Source organism: Platalea leucorodia, assembly GCF_965183815.1.
Source record: "Platalea leucorodia genome assembly, chromosome: 10".
NCBI lineage: Eukaryota > Metazoa > Chordata > Aves > Pelecaniformes > Threskiornithidae > Platalea > Platalea leucorodia.
In genome coordinates, this window is record NC_138832.1 from 18,874,980 (window position 1) to 18,889,730 (window position 14,751).

General features: G+C 38.0%; 1 protein-coding gene across 8 annotated transcripts in view; it reads left to right on the plus strand.

The window, feature by feature from the left end:
• STAG2 (STAG2 cohesin complex component) overlaps window positions 1-14,751 on the plus strand; it is an 84,473-nt gene that overhangs the window by 31,056 nt on the left and 38,666 nt on the right. For 7 of the 8 annotated variants that reach the window (XM_082323097.1, XM_082323098.1, XM_082323092.1 and 4 more), the window contains exons 2-5: window positions 7,249-7,393; window positions 9,469-9,547; window positions 10,819-10,980; window positions 13,806-13,902. In XM_082323097.1, coding sequence (XP_082179223.1) covers window positions 7,350-7,393; window positions 9,469-9,547; window positions 10,819-10,980; window positions 13,806-13,902 — 382 coding nt within the window. In that variant the 5' untranslated portion in view covers window positions 7,249-7,349. The remainder of the gene's footprint in view (window positions 1-7,248; window positions 7,394-9,468; window positions 9,548-10,818; window positions 10,981-13,805; window positions 13,903-14,751) is intronic. The other variant, XM_082323096.1, reaches the window with a different exon arrangement.

A 14,751-nucleotide genomic window follows, 5' to 3' on the forward strand; every position in this document is an offset into this window, starting at 1 on the left:
ACTGTAGCATGCTCTTTTCCTTCCATAATAGTTGTTCCACATATTTATTTAATAAAAACAGCAGAAGTCCAAAAAACTCTTTTAATGAGAGGGGGACTATTTGATGGTGAAGTTGAGGTTGGCAGAGTTACTAGGGTGGTACAGAGGTCCTTGTATGTTCCTCACTTTTAATGTCTCTAAACTTGAGGTAAAGTCTCAACCTTCACTTTAGGTTTTAGCCTGACTTTTTTCATATGCCTTTTAAATCCACCTCCACCCCCCCCACCCCCAAATAAAGCCTGTTAATGCTGTGAAAGCAAAAGCTTAAAACTGAAAACAAAATTTACTTTTTGTTTACTGATGTGTGCATTACCTCTGGGGACCTATGTTTTCCGTGTGCTTGGCTGTTTCCTGGCTGGCCGTCTCCTCGGGCTCTGGCGGTCGCCATCGGCTGTTAGCGGGGCTTCTCCTCTGAAGGCTGGTAAGAAGCAAATGGTTATGTAGGTGTATGTGCAGTCTGCTGTGTAATGAAAATTTAGGAAATGCGTGTGAGGAGGAGGAGACAGCTGAGGCTGGGCAGGTGCCTGCTGAATGTGCAGGTAGAACATGGGGTCTCCCTGCGATGCGTGGGTCACGGGCTGGGTGCTCGCCTGCAGGGCAGCCTCTCCCCTCGGCAGGTAGGCAGGCACGTGAGTGGGAGCCCAGCCGGCGAGCTGGGCCGTGCGGCCTGCTTCGCCCCGCCGGAGCCACAGAACAGCAGGCTGTTGGCTATGGCCTCTCCCAAAAGAAGGGGGGGAACGTGAGCAGTAGCTATGCAAGGACTCCAGTTTGCCAGTTCTCTTCCGTATATCTGGTCCTGCGTCGCAGCAGGGCTCTGCCCCTGCTGGTGATGCACCGACATTGGCAAAGCTCGGCATTGGCTTTGTTGTAAAGGGGTAGAGTTCAGCTACCTCGGATATTGCGTCGAGTGACTTGTGTGGCTGTGGGATGAGTTGATTCAGCTGGCTGATCCAAAGGAGAGCTAATCATGGGGGGAGGAAATGGTTTTGTTTTCATAATTTGCTTGCCGCTCGTTCATTTGAAGTGCTAGAAGGGAGCAGAAACTTTGCTGTGTGTTTGGGGAGCGGGAAGGAAGACGACTGCTTGCAGCAGCAGCCCACAGTGTCAGGAAAGCATGTTCTGAGATGGCTCTTTCCTGCTTAATCAGCAGACTTGTTGCATGAACTAAAGAGCAAATATCATAAAAATTGAATCAAGAGAAGGCCAGGGAATAAACGTGGCAGTGTGATGGCATAATATCAACAGCCACCATAACATTGCTTTTTCATTCTTTAAAAGATGAAGAGAGATGTGTGGACAGAAGTGGTGTGGAGGGGGTGCAAGAGCTGGAAGTTTAGAAAAAAATAAATTGTGAAGAAGAGACTGAAAAGATAAGACCTGTATAAATTAGGTCGTTTAGGTTCTTTGTTGGAGTGTTAACTGTTCGGTGACTTTGGCACCATAGACTGTTTTTGTGTGTACGGACCATGTCTCTGTTGGTAAGCATGGAAGAATTTAGATTGATGATGTCTAGTTCAGATCTTCTTGTAAGGGAATTACAAGACTCATTTGTTAAGCAAACAGCACAAAGATAACCACACATCTAAAGGTATTAATTGCATTATTGTTCAGTTTAGTCTTGATTATGCTATCATAATATGATCAAAACTGCTGATATGGTTATAACTAAATCATGTTAAAGCACAGTTGTTACAATACAGAATGCTACTTGAAGTATGTTTTCTGTATTTTACTCAAATTACAGAATTGCTTTAAAGCTTATTGGCAGCTGAAATATTAGGTTGTGTAATATTACTAGAAATAACACAAGTAGAAATAACACACTCTTTCAGGCCTGTAGGGAATGTCATGCAGTTGCTCAAAATCTTGCTTAAAAATTCACTTTATGAAGATGAATGCAAAAGTAATATGAAGAAGCATACTCATTTGTGGGAGGGGGGGAGGAGAGAGCACCAAACAACCAAACCTTATTTTATAAAACAGAAGTTTAGGCATATTCTAGTCTCTCAGAAAAGGAGTGAGGGGTATAATGTAGTTGATAACAGCTTTCTCCTCAACAATAGTTAAGGGAAAATATTGGACGTACTTCTAATCCTTTATTTAAATTTTATCTGACTAGCATTTTAACTTGCTGCATAATTGGTTCTGAAGCATCAGCATCTCTCATTCATGGATAGATAAATAATTCAGGGATGAACTTTAGCCACACTTCAGCATCACTATTTTAGAAGTTTTAATTTTTTGAATTAAGAAAGTGAGATCCTTGATGTTACAGGTGATTAAGTGAATTACAGGGAAAAATAAATACATCTCTGAACAGGCATCCCACATTTCAAAAATCTTTGTCCTGGCCATGTAGCCATTTTTAAACTTTGCATCTCTGTCTTCCCAGAAGAATGATCACCACTTTACTGATTTGCCTTATAAGACTTCCAGATAATAGACGCCAAGCAACAACAACAAAAAAAAGTGCATGTGTAGGGAACCCACCCCAAACTAAAACCTGCCTACCTGAAACACCTTGTTGTGAGCTTGTTAAGTAATACTCTAGTTACTGCATTAACAGAAGCTTCTGGGGCAGATCTCATGATTCTTTATAGTGTGTGTGTGTGTGTGCACGCGCGCCTATTCTTTTAAGAAAAGCTGCTCGCTGAATTAATTAATGTTTGTTTAGCCTATTTGTGCATGCAGTAGTAGTTGCAAGAGAACAGGTAGCATTCAGCAGCTGCTGATTGCATACGTGTTATTTTGTGAATTGTGCCGGCGAATTCTGTCAACTTTGGCCAGATCTCAACATTTGGCCAGTATATTTGAGTTAATCACAACCATATCTGATTTAATTATTCATGTATTAGGGGAAAATAACCTTTTAAAGTTTACATCTGTTTTTCAGTGAAGACACATTTGAGTTCTTTATAGTGTTTCTTGCTTAGCTCTTGCTTTTATCAGTCAAATTATTTTAAATAGAAATTCATCTTAGGTTTAGAGTTGGCAACATTATGTATGATTAGTGTTCCTGGACTACTTCTGTTGTTCCAGTGGTTTGTCAGTTCATTAACATTTTGTAGCAAAATTTTAAATGGCAAGATACAATAAAGGGATACATTATTTCTGCTCTTAAAATGCATTTTGAAATTCTTCTGCTTGCTTTTGAAAACGAAATACTGAGACTAGTCATACTACAGCAGCTGTATGCATTTCTATCTTGAGAAGAGTCATTGAATCAAACGTATATGCATTTATTTCAGAAAAGATGCAGGAATCTTCTGGTGTCTTTATGTAATCTAAATATAAATTGAAAGGAAATGTGCCACAATATTATTGCAGTGTTAGCAATCTATTATAAAGTTTATTGCACAAAAATAACTAGGTCAACCTCTGGATGACCTGTCTTTTGGAGTTTCTTCAGTTAGCTTTAGGCTAGAGCTCCACCTTGTGATCTTTCAGCAGGATACATTTTCTTTTTATAGTTAATAATTTAATTATGATTTCACAAAGTTGAGTGAATTCGGAAAGTTTTCATAGACTTGAGAGATTTCAGTATCTGCTTGGGAAAATCAAAGTTGGAATTCTGTGAACATGCAAAAAAGAAACTGAAGAGCTGTTTTGTATGATGCACTTCAGTTTAGATTTAACTTATTAAAATAATCTGCTTATTTAGAACATATTTAGTAGATAATGTAGACTTTCGCTATTTGGAATGGCATCTGCAAGGATTTCACTTTCCTCTTTTCAGAGCGCACTGTGATGAACCTGTGATGTATATTTTAGGAGTTCCGATAGGATGCTTACATGGACCGTTGTCCTTTCTCACTGGCTTCCCAAAGCGGGTGCTTTGAATGAGTCATCAAGTATGTGCATGAGGCAGACGTGGCTGGCAGTAGTCTGGAATTTCCAGAAAGCATTTACTGAGATGAAGGATAATGGGGAATGACCACTGCCAGGCTTTTCCCATACCAAAACAAGAGAACATCAAATGAAATTGGAAAGCAATGCATTCAAAGCAAAGAACGTGCCTCTTGGTAGTATGGAGTTTGGCTGTGGAGTTCTGTGGAATACCATTGCTGCTGAATATTGAGTTCAAAAAGTAATTGGAAATACTAATGGAAAAAATATTGATAAGGGCTTATAAATTATAGGGATAGCCTCTCTGGCTGAAAAAATCCCGGAGTTATTTCTGGATGCCAGGAAGGTATTCAGGGAAAACATCACTAATAAGAGCAAAGCAAATGTGTTCTTCCTTGGGCAGCTTCTGTTGGCCGCTGCCAGAGAGGATGTGCTGGGCTAGGTTGGCCCTGCTGGTTGAGAATCAAAAGTCCGTGTCATATTCTGGATGTATGAATATCTTTTAAAATTATCCTTTACTGGGACAAATGCAGGGGGTTTTTGGGTCATTGCTGGAGTTTGAGCTTGACGCTGGAGATCCCTTACAGTCTTACCTTGTGTATTTTGGCAAGGCATTCATCTGTAGCTGCTCTTTTCCATAATACCAGTATATAGTTGCACTCATGAGGGCCAAGTTTCTTCTTCCTTCAAGAAAAACAGTTCTCGAAACATAAATCTTAGTAGCTTAGCACTTCAGCATCTAGCAAGAACTTGATATTTCTCTTCCATTTTATGAGGTGATTCTGACCAAAGAATGCCATGTTTTCTTTCATGTTTTGTTGTTTGTACGAAGATGAACGGTTCTTACAGGAAGTTGGAGTTGGTGTAAACTGCAGCCAGCTAGTTTTGTCAAGTGATTTACTTGACTTGTTTGATGTAGCGAATACATACCTGAGTCATGTACCCATCCTTTTTCATTATTTAGTTACTAATTTTTTTCTTTAAAATATTTCTGTGATTGTAAGAAACTTTATCGGGAATTTTTTGCAAAATTTGATAGGACAATGGATTTGCTTTTCGTAAAGGGAGATAAAATGTGTTAATTCTGTGAACAAGTGGTTAACTTGCTTTGTTTCTCAGCGCTTAAAATTTTATGGAATAGGTAGTTTTAGCATTGTAAATAGGTAGTGTTAATGAGCCATAATACAAAATTTGCATGTAAGCATCCTGATTGTCACTTTAGTAGATGTGTTGCTTCTCAACATTGAAAAAATGTAAACTAGAAAAAGTCAAATAACACCATGTTGATAGACAGGCCAAACTTGAAACTGAGCAGCGTGGCTTTGGAAGTTTGCACCTGTGCTTTGCACTGCGACTGAATCACAAGCATGCCCCAAAAAGGACTCGTGTGGCTGGATCTCTTTCTTCTTCATTTTCCCTCCCCTGCCCTTACTGAGGAACCCCTCTGCGCAGGTGCTAGCCCGATGACCAAAGCTTTAAAGTGTGCTGTGGTTTCTCTAAGTTCAAGTTGCTGACAGGAATCAGAGCAAATCTTAAAAGATATATAAAAGTATAACCCAAATTGTAGAGCATTTTGATACGTCACCAACTGAGCATATAGTTTTACAGACGGCCTGGATGGTATAGTAGCTCCTTGCCACCAAAGAAGGGAGTTTTACTCTTCCCTCCCCTGCTCATGGCTAAGCAGTCTTGTGTTTCTCATGCATTGGCTCTGGAGACCTGCTGTTGAACCAGTTTAACTTGATAATCCAGGGAAAAAAATTCTTGAGGTATATTTTGCCCGTTTTATTGGGGAATTGAATCAGATGATACTGAATGGCAGAGCCTACGAAGATAAATGGCTGGGGAGGGGATGTTACCCTGCCTGTGAATGATTGTTTGCTGAAGAGAGTGTATAAATGGAGCAGGCGAGGGTGAAACGCTGCGGTCATGTGCCCGTGTGGTTTCGGAGAAGGGAGGAATGGGGTGACAAAGGTTGCTGCCATTCTGCAGCAGTGATGTTATTGAAGCTCTTTATCTTCTACTGTGTTCTGGATGGAACACGCTTTACTAGTTGCAGACTATCTTGAGATTCACCAGCCTATCTTGAACCTCCTCTCTTTTTGCCACTATTTCTTTCCACTCTGGTTCTCTGCTTTTATGTAATTGTGTGAAATGTGAAGAAAGAGAACATAATAAGTTCAGGGTTTATGGTTTCTCTCAGCTCTCTAAATTCTGGAAGCTACAGTGGCCCCTAGCATTCAGAATGAGCACTTGCAGGAAAAAAATAACGTACGGCTTCTATCTACATACTCAATTGAAATGCAGTCTCTGAAGCATAGCTACCAGACATTAAGCAACATGTGCTTAGCATGCCAAAATTAAATCTTTCCCTCATATACCTAATCACTCCAGCAAGCTGTAGAGTCAGCAGACTTTGACTCTGAAGGTTTTTCTCCTTGCTATTGTATCTTTAAAATACCTGAACATCATGCTCTCAACGTAACTGGATAAAGTTTGCCTGCGCCAGGAAATTGACATAGAAAACTTCAGCTTGCATGGTTAAATCTCACATTTGAAGTATCCAATGAGATTTTTTTCCCCTTAAACATAAGAAAATTAGATAAATAGCAAAATTTAGTAATAGGTGGCAATATTATAATTAAGTTGAAAAGCAAGTATTTCACAATCTTACCTTTTCTTGATAAAATGCCATGCTTTTTCTGATGTTTTTCTTTATAACATGTGGATAGTATTATCTTCCTTGATATTCTTAGAGCCTTGTCAAATGCTTTAAGTGTTAAAACTGTCATAAGCCTGGTTTATCAACTCGGGAAGTCAGGGTGTTGTGAAACAGCTGGCTAGGTTATAAGAACTTGTTATAAGAGCTTATCTTTGTGGAAAATGTCATGGAAGTTTACAAATCAGAGATACAAAGTTGGTATACATAATGTCCTTAAATGTATGCATACAGTGCTTCAAATTTAACATCAAATCTGGGTTTGGTTTGGTTAACCAGAAATATCCTAGTGTTGGTAAGTTTGGGCTCTGCAGTGCATGGTGTTACAAATCTAGTATGGATTTAGAAATAAAAGCTATTACTTGCAAGGTGTTAATGAAAACCATTCCAGTTTGCTCATCTGATTCAGAATTTTTTTTTTTTTGCCAAATGTTTTTGTATTTTATTTTACTGCGATGCTTTTAAGATTTGTGGCGGTACTTTGTAGTAGGGTCATGGGAAGAGTCAAAATATAAAATCTTTCAACAGGAAAAAGCTTGGTTGGGAATAGAGGGTGGTGTGAGCTAAGTTTTCTGTTTCCAACTTTTTTACCCCTTCGTATGTCAAAAAATTTTCACTGTATTTATTTATTTATTTTATTATAGAAGTTGTCCACTACAAAGGAAGAAAGAAAAGTAAGCTTGTACTTCAGACTGGTTTTTGAATATCTTTCTAATACAGTGGTGTTCCAGAAGATGATAAAGAAATGATAGCAGCTCCAGAAATACCAACTGATTTTACTCTCCTTCAGTAAGTGTTTTAAGAATTCGTAGTTTCATTTTTAAATGTACTGGCTCTTTTCAGTGTTAATACATATGGTTGGTTTTCTCTTGGAAACAAGGAAGCAAAATGGGGGAATAGGGTTCTAGATTTTTTCCTATTGAGATGTTGATAAAGCGTTGTCTGAATTCTTTCTCTAGTATTCAGCAGTATAAAATAAGTGTTTTAGAAGTGCTTAATTATTTTAAATCAATTTTTAAACTTTGCTAGTAGGAAGCCATTGTGACAGATGCTTTTTTGTTTGTTATGTACTTCTCAGGATTTTGTCTTTCAGAATGAAATGTTTGAATAAGAACTCTTTGACTAGGAATACCAAAAAAAGTTCCCTTCATTAAAGCCTCTTTATAGCGAGAGAGGAAGTAGTAGAGGTATTTGCCCTTAATAACTGGGGCAGGTCGCCTAATATTTAAAATACCTAATGCCAAACGCTTTAGTTAAAGCCAAGGTCTTAGCTTCCCTCAGGCATCAGTTCCTTGGTGTTTTTGACATCATTTTATTAGCTTGCTAGTCTTCCTACAGTTTTTAAGAAACAGACATTTGCATTTCCAAGATTTAAAATTGGGTATAGATTACATTTTGGACAGAGAAATAAAGTGATTATTTTAAGCAGACCAAAAGAATCTAGTTCCTCACCTTTTAATAGTCAAGAAATCGGCATGGATACATTTCAACAGACTATTGAAATGTGTTAAATTGGTATAAAATCTAAAAAGATGCAAAGATGCGGTTCTGTATCAATGATGTTGTTTCTGTGTTTTTTTTTTTCCTTTTAGTGAGAAATAAAGGTAAATTGGAAGATGGTTTAATATTAAATACTGTTTTTACAGCTGTTTATAATGGTTTTTACTCTGTTGGTGCAGTACATTGCTTAGTGAAATGTTTGAAACTTGTGTTCTATTCTTGCCTGTGAAAATAAGAACACCTAAGAAGCTTCGAAGAAGAAATATTTCTCACCTTTTTCTTTCTTTCTCTCCCCCACCCCGGTTGGAGGCTTTTCCAGTCCATATCAGAGTACATAGTCAACAAAACCAGAAATAGCAAAACACATGTTAAAAGGCAGAAAGCTCCTTTCAGACACTTGGAATAGTGAGAGACCTTAAGTTTTTGGATTGTTTTAGAATGTTATAAATAAATACATAGGAATAGGTCTCCCGTGCCCCCGGTCACCTTTATGGTTGCATTGTTGAATTGAATCAGGAAGTGTGTATCAGAAATTGGTGATAGCAACTGGAATTCATTATGTTGCCTGTGTGTGTTAAGATCTAGTAGCATCATTTAAGTTGTATTCTACAGGAAATGTAGAAATAGAGAATAGATAAGCTAAGCATTCTCTATTAATAATTCAGGTGGTTTCACTCCCCACCCCTCGCCACCCCCCAGCCAATGTTGGCAATAAAGGATTTGTATATCAATGCAGCATATTTTAATAACGTAGGAAATCAAACAAATGAGAATGTTCGTATATTGTTTAACATCTTTTTACCTTATAAGCTTAAACAGAACTACAGGCTATCATTTTGATAGAAAAATGTCACCTAAACTTCTCTTCTGTACATTTCAACATAAGTGCATACCTCTTAACTACTTTACTTAGTTTCTGACAGCATGAAGAGATCTGCTGAGGCTTTGGTTATGAGGGAAGGTGGTGGTTTCTTTTTTTGCTGTTGGGTTTTTCCCCTCTCTCTTTTGTTTTAAGTATTTGTGGCAGATACTTACAGTGCTCTTTGCTTTTTGAGATGGTGTAATGTTTGCCATGTGCCAAAAGCAAGGTTCCCAACCTGTTGCTATTTTCTATCCACCTTCACATCTTTTAACCTTACTGTATGGCTTTCTTCGCAGGTAAATTGTTTGGAGGAGGCAGGGTAGGGTGTGAGTGCGAGGATATGGTCTGATCTGTTCCTCGACAGTAGACTTAAAAAGAAGAAAACAGCAGTTTCACTGTTAGAGTTGACTTACTGGACTGAGAGCATAATGTGACTTTGTATAGTATATTTAAGAATGTTCCTGATGAAATGTGTAAATGGTTTGTCTTTTTATCCTTGCAGGGAGTCTGAAACACACTTCTCTTCCGATACAGACTTTGAGGATATTGAAGGAAAAAACCAAAAACAAGGCAAAGGAAAAGTATGTTCAGTTTATAGGGATACTGAAACACTTGTACTGTTACGAATTTAAGAGTTCAGCACTTGCTTTGAAGCTGAATGAGCTAGGAATGTTTTCTGAAAATGCGAGCGTTCTATGAAGAGAGCTCATATTTGTATTTGCATTGAAATGCTTCATGTTGAGTATTTGCATGGTATTTCTTAAGTGCTATGAAAGCATAAGGGATGTGGGGGAGAAATAGATTAGCTTTGATTTGATTAGTCTCTCTGCATGTGTTCCATCCTATACTTAAATTGGTGCTAATACAGTCTCTTTTGGTTGGTGTCATTAATTCTGACTCTCTTTTAATTTGAAAAGTGAACAGAAACCAGTAATTCAATTAAAAGGTCTTTTTTTTTTTTTTTTTTTTTTTTTTTTTTAATAGGTTGCAGATAGGAGGTTATACTACCTGGGTGGGAAGGTCTAGACCCAGTTAATAGCCCTTTTCTCCCCTCATGGGACAAGTGTCCTCCCCCCCACCCCGGGTGGCTCCTGCCCTCTCACTGGCTTGGCACCCACCACATGCAGCTCCTTCACTGCCGCGGCACAGGCAGGCTGCTGCACGCCGGCTGGCCTGGGCTGTGACCGCCTCGCCGGGCATCCCGTGTACCTCCACTGGTACAGAGCACCCGGAGAGCACCCAGTTATTAAGAGGTGGCGATAAATAGTTTTATACAACAGTCATTTAATTTCTGTGTCGTGCGCCCTCCCCCCCCCCCCCCCCCCCCCCTTTTATTTATTTTTATTTTTTATTATTTTTTCTTTCTGTAAGTCATACTTGATTTGGGGAATCAAATACAAAGACACCTATCTGCTCTTGCTCACCCCCACTTGCCAGCCTGTGCTCAAATTAAAAAAACAAAAGGTTAATGAATTGCAGAGAAGACTTTGTGACGTGTTAAGGGAATTGCCATAGCTATTTTAAATAAAATCTGTATAATCTGTTTTACAGTTTAAACATGATAAAAATATTTGTGTCATACGCTATTACTAATTGCATTTTTAGTTGCTAGAAGATTTTAAATGAGGGAAGGAGGAAATGGAACCTGTAGAATTCTCATTGGTCCTTGTATCAGTCAGGATCAGCTATTGTTTTCAACTTTGGATTTTAAATCTGGTTCCTGAGGGGGAAAAAAAACCCCAAAAAACAAACCGCCTTTTGTATAGTTGTCGTGGTATGAACAGTAATTTTTTTTTTTTTTTTTAATTACTACATGGTACCTAAAACTTCTTGTGCGCTTGTGTGATTGCAGACCTGTAAAAAAGGAAAAAAAGGGCCAGCAGAGAAGGGGAAAAGTGGAAATGGAGGAGGGAAGCCTAGTGGTCCAAATCGGATGAATGGACATCACCAACAGAATGGTGTGGAAAACATGATGCTGTTTGAGGTAGTTAAAATGGGCAAGAGTGCTATGCAGGTAAGACTTGGGATATCTCTGTGACTTGGATGAATATACAAATTAGATATAACAATATTTTCCTGTACATACAATTTAATAAAATGAAGCCTAAAGTAAATTTTTTCCTTCAATTAATAGTTTTTAGTTCCAGATTAAGATTAAAAAAACAAACAAAAAAAAACCCAAACAAATTGTCTTTGCATTGTTAAGGTTTGAATTTGAACGAACTGATTTTTCATTTCTAAATGTCAGGCATGAATAATCACATATATAATGAAGAAATTCAAACTATGATTCAAAGTGACTTTTCAGTATCCTGAATGAAGAAAGGTTATTTTAGATTATATGACTTTTAAGTCCTTTTTGTGTGGCTGTAACTAAATACAAATGTGGTTTATGCCTATGGTTGTCACAGAACTTAACAAGAAATCTGTAGTTTGTAGATGCTCCCAGAGCTTAAATTATCTGAAAAGAAACCATTGCTTCTCTTCTCTCACCCCAAGTAAAATCACTAGCTACAACTTAAGGGCTACTCTTCAGCTTTCCCCTAAGTTGACTTGGCTGATGTGTATTGCAGTACTCTAACTGGGTGGAATTTGGGTCAGGAAATTTTAACCTGTTAAAAATCTCTGCATTAGGCACTGTCTCCACTGCATTTACTAATGGGACTGAAGTCAGTCTATTAAGAAATTTAGCACCCTTTTCTTTTTTTTTTTTTTTTTTTTCTTCCATTAAATCAATAAAGTGTTTGCTTGGCTGTGAATCTTGCAGTCATTCACTGAGAAGGGTGAGAGAGAGGGTTAAAGTGTAAGCCCGTCCGCAGCGAAGCCTTCCTGCTGACTCACTCATGTGACTCCTCAGCAGCCTCGAAGAAAGACTATCTTTGGGATTGAACATCTAGAGTTTACAGCTTCTCTGATACACACGCAGGAAGCTGGGCCTATATGCGGTCCGCTCGAGATTTGCAGCCTTCTGCATTAGAGCTGGGAACCTTGAAGCCCGAGTTCCTTGGCAGAAATTTAGTTGAGGCTTTTAAAAAAGAACAGACTACTTTGATGCATTTGCCCGGAGAAATTCTGATACTTCGGTCATTTGTTTTGTTCTGCCGTATTTCAAAGCACGAGGAAAAACGATACTGTTCTAATTGGTGCTGTGTGCGCTACATTTTCAGGCGATTATCAGTGGTTGTATCTGGATGACATTTTAACTGTTTAAAATGATATACAGCCAAAATCTTTTGCTTTCCAAGAGCAAAATGGACCTTTGCCAGGCCTGATTACTCTGTTGAATTGGGGAATTGATATCTGGGTAATAGAGTGAATCTTAGTCAATATTTTTTGTCAAAATTAAGGAAGAAAAAAATTCTCAAAGTATTTCTAAAGTAAAGTCCTCCTCACCACTCAGTGTAAAAAGTTTTCTCAGTGGCCCTCAGTGCTGGCTTACCTGAAAAGATTTTGATAATAACTTTTATTTTATTTTATTTTAAATTCTGTTCCATACCTTCTTCTGAGTTAGTGTCTATTCTCTGGCAAAAACAGATGGCTCATCCACTGAGACAAAATGTTTTGAGGAAACTACTGTTTTGCTGGAGGTTCTTTAAAATAAATAAATTCTGAAAACAAGGCTGCCTAACTGCAATATTTGTCCCATTCCTAGCATTATCCTGTTCTTGCACCGTGGCCTTCTTAAGGTCTAATAAGCCTAATTTAAGATGTTTCCTAGATTATTTCCCCCCTCCCCACAGATCAATCAAATCGGTACTAGTTTGTGGGCTCTGTTCCTACTGGGAAGTCTATGACAATTTCACTTGGAGTTTTTAGTTATTTTTGTCTTGCTGATGAAAGTTGTGCATCACACTATAAACGATCTTAAATTTAGAGAAGAGGGGTTTAGCTGTATCTCTGTTCAGAAATATTTCTGCATGGGAACATGTTTTATTTGTCCTCCCAGGATTATTGCCTGTGAGAGTAAGCACTGAGAAGAGTACAGACAGGAAACATTGGAGATGCTGCATAGTCCAGTTGTCTTTTGGAAGTTCTGAACTATTCCATCATCTCTCTTTATGTAGAATGACTCTAGATTCTAGGGCAGGGTATAAACACATTAAAAAACTAGAAACTGAGAGCTTGGTACTAAAATGAGTCTCTTGTGCCTGTGTTAGTAAGTTAATTGTATGATGTATGTTTTTGTGACTTCTGCAGCAGACAGTTTGTACTATACACACATGTAAATTCTCTTTTCTCGAAACCATTATCACAGGTTTCCTGTTAATTTGCTTCCCTTTAAGTGTTTTAGTCAAATGCTCTTGTTCCTATTTGGTTTAGGGAATACGGAGTAATTGATGTCCATGCAGTGCAAGGCAGTGCTGTTCATCCCGTTATGGCTAATGTGCGTGGAGCACAGTTCATCAAAGGGGCAACATTTTTTGAGGAGTATAAGGAGTTGTAGCAGTTGGAACTGAACACCTAAATAGTATCTTTAGAGAAGTGTCGGAGGGGATGGGATGGGACGGGACGGGATGGATGACATGCTTCTGTAAAATATAGCAATTATTTTTGCATTTTTTCTCAAAAAAACTTACTGCAGGACTATACGGTATTCCTGTGCTTTATGTTTAGGTGTCAGTTTTGTACTTGTGTATGTTTATAGAAGAAAATGAGTGATTTTCTTGAAAACTGCTATTATGGCAGTAAAGGCTCATTCAAACATTTTGTTCTGTATTAATCAAAAACCTGCAAAGTTATATATGGAAGGAACAAGAATTGCTTACTGGAAAGCAGTTAAATAACACTGTCTTCAATTTATGAAAACTAAAATGTGCCTTTATATTTGTTTCTTTTCAGTCTGTAGTGGATGACTGGATAGAGTCATACAAACATGACAGAGATATAGCACTTCTTGATCTCATTAACTTCTTTATTCAGTGTTCAGGCTGCAAAGGTAAGATACTGAAATGTTTACTCATCCATTTAAGTAATATTATAGTATGATTCTCATCTTTGCTTTTATACTACATATGCTGTAGGACTGCTCCACCCCTGTGGCTAGTTTACTTTATTAGGTTCTTGTAGTTAAGCTGGTATTTCTGAAGGTGGGAGCAGATTTAGAAATACTATATGATATCTAAAAATGTAGATTAAGCCTTTTATATTCACATCAGAGAGAATGCAGTACTGGTACTTAACACTTCATCTTCCTCTGCTCCGGCTACTGTTTCAGAAAACCATTTCTCTCTTTTAACATTGATAGTTTAGCTTGTTCCATCTTGGAATTCTAGTTGGATTTATCTACTTGTTATCATTGAGTGTTTTAAGATTGTTTCATAGCCTTTGTAGAGATGCTTGATTTAAAAGATATTATGGACAGCTTCATGGTAGCTCGTCTACAGTAAGGTTTTATTTCCATATTTTGTCGTCTTCTTTATTTTCTGGTTTTCTTTCCTCATTTCCATGTCCTCCATTCTTTTTCCCCTCACCTCCTTTTGAACAGGAGAAGGTAACTTACCCTGCAGTGTCACTGCGCTTGATAGAGTAGGACTGGATGTAATTTGTTCTGCTCAAGTGTTTCTCTGTCCTGATAAACTTTTAACATGCATAAATCTCCAGAAAGCTAACAGCATTCCTCAGAGGTTATCCATGCTTTCAAGAGCAGTGACCTTTTGATTATTGGTACCAGAGAAAACTACAGAATCTTTTAATGCTTTCTGAGATGATCCTTGTCATGAATTTTGCAGTATAGTTGCCGTAAACTTTAGGAGATCTATTTTGTTTTTTATATCACCATTTACAC